Source organism: Theobroma umbraticum, unplaced genomic scaffold (genome assembly GCF_002168275.2).
Source record: "Theobroma umbraticum cultivar Fairchild unplaced genomic scaffold, ASM216827v3 scaffold_12.1, whole genome shotgun sequence".
In the NCBI taxonomy this organism is placed as follows: Eukaryota; Viridiplantae; Streptophyta; class Magnoliopsida; order Malvales; family Malvaceae; genus Theobroma; species Theobroma umbraticum.
Genome location: NW_018397269.1, coordinates 3,090,365 through 3,091,935, shown reverse-complemented (window position 1 = coordinate 3,091,935; position 1,571 = coordinate 3,090,365). Strand labels below are relative to the sequence as shown.

Below are 1,571 nucleotides of genomic sequence, written 5' to 3'. Positions count from 1 at the left end.
AGAGCAAACAAACATATGACAGGCTCTTCCAATAAATTCTCAACTTATTCTCTAAGTTCACACAATGATAAAGTCCGCATAACGGATGGATCTTTAGCCTCTATATCTGGAATAGGTTCAATTAAATATACTCCCACCATTAATCTATCTTTAGTCCTTCATGTTCATAGTTTTCCTATTAGCCTTTTATCTGTTAGTTCAATTAAAAACGCACTTGATTGCAAAATTGAATTCTTTCCCACTCATTGTGTTTTTCAAGACTTGAAAACAAGGTGAACGATTGACTTTGGTAGATCGCAAGATGGCTTGTATCTACCAAATGAAGGTTGCAATACCTTGATTCCTAGTATAACCCTAGCCCTGTTAGGAGAATCTATGAATGTTAACCAAGAAACAATCTAGTGGCATAGACGATTAGGACACTCATCTTTTTTTGTTTAAGAAAGATTATATCCTAGTTTGTAAAAACAATGCAAGTTGGATTTATTATTCTGTGATGCTTGTGAATTAGCTAAACACACCATATCTTTCAATTAACAATAAGAGTTCAGTTCCTTTTATGACTATTCGTTCTGATGTATGGGGACCTAGTTGAACAGTTTCTCTATCCGGTTACAGATGGTTTGTTACCTTTTATCAATTGTTGTACTAAATTAACTTGTGTTTATTTGATGAAAGCAAAGAATGAGTTTTTTCTTGTTTTCAACTATTTCACAAACTGATCTGTACACAATTTGATGCCAAGGTTAAGATTCTACGAACCGACAATGGTACAAAATACATTGATGGTGTGTTTAGCGCATATCTAGATTCCAATGGGATATTGCACCAAACTAGATATGTGGACACTAGTGCACAACATGGAGTGCCTGAAAGGAAGAATAGGCATCTATTAGAATTTGCTCAATCTCTCATGTTTACTATGAATGTTCCAAAGGTTTATTAGGGCAATGAAGTACTTTCAGCCGCATAACTTATTAACAAAATGCCCCTAAAAACACTTAATTTTAAGAGTCCTTTAGAAGTTCTACAAGGTTGTAATTCATATATTGTTCTTCCAAAACTTTTTAGATGTGTGTTTTGTTCACAACAGGAATGTAGCTAAGTTAGAACCTAGGGCCCCTAAATGTGCGTTTTTTGGCTACTCTGCAGCTCAAAACGGATATAAGTGTTATCAACCACCCTCAAGAAAGTACTTTGTAAGTATGGATGTTACCTTTAGGGAGTTTGAGCTTTATTTTTTTACACCTCAGTCACCTCTTCAAGCGGAGAATAAGGAGGAAGAGGTAGAGGTGATAGCACCTGCCCCTATACAGTTTTTTTGTCAAAATCATAGTGATGACAAGGAACAACCTAAAACTGGACGATTGGATAGGTCAGATTTGAAAACCTACACACAACGAGACAAGACAAATAAATCCATCGAGTATGTATTACTTGGTCAAGCGCCATCTCTGAGTTCAGTCCCTAAAAATACATGTGGTGTCTCTTTTAACTTTTGATTGCACTAATTCTATTTCCATTGCTAATGATCTTGATGTTCCTATTGCTATCAGAAAAGGAGTCAAAGC

At 35.5% G+C, this 1,571-nt stretch overlaps 1 protein-coding gene across 1 annotated transcript in view; it reads right to left on the bottom strand.

The window, feature by feature from the left end:
* Nucleotides 1-1,452, bottom strand: part of LOC110426051 (ARM repeat superfamily protein) — a 21,662-nt gene extending 20,210 nt beyond the window's left edge. Inside the window, exons 1-2 of the mRNA XM_021441129.1 lie at nt 1,438-1,452; nt 1,258-1,308 (exon numbers count right to left, since the gene is read on the bottom strand). Coding sequence (XP_021296804.1) covers nt 1,258-1,308; nt 1,438-1,452 — 66 coding nt within the window. The remainder of the gene's footprint in view (nt 1-1,257; nt 1,309-1,437) is intronic.
* Between the last annotated feature and the right edge of the window lie 119 nt (nt 1,453-1,571).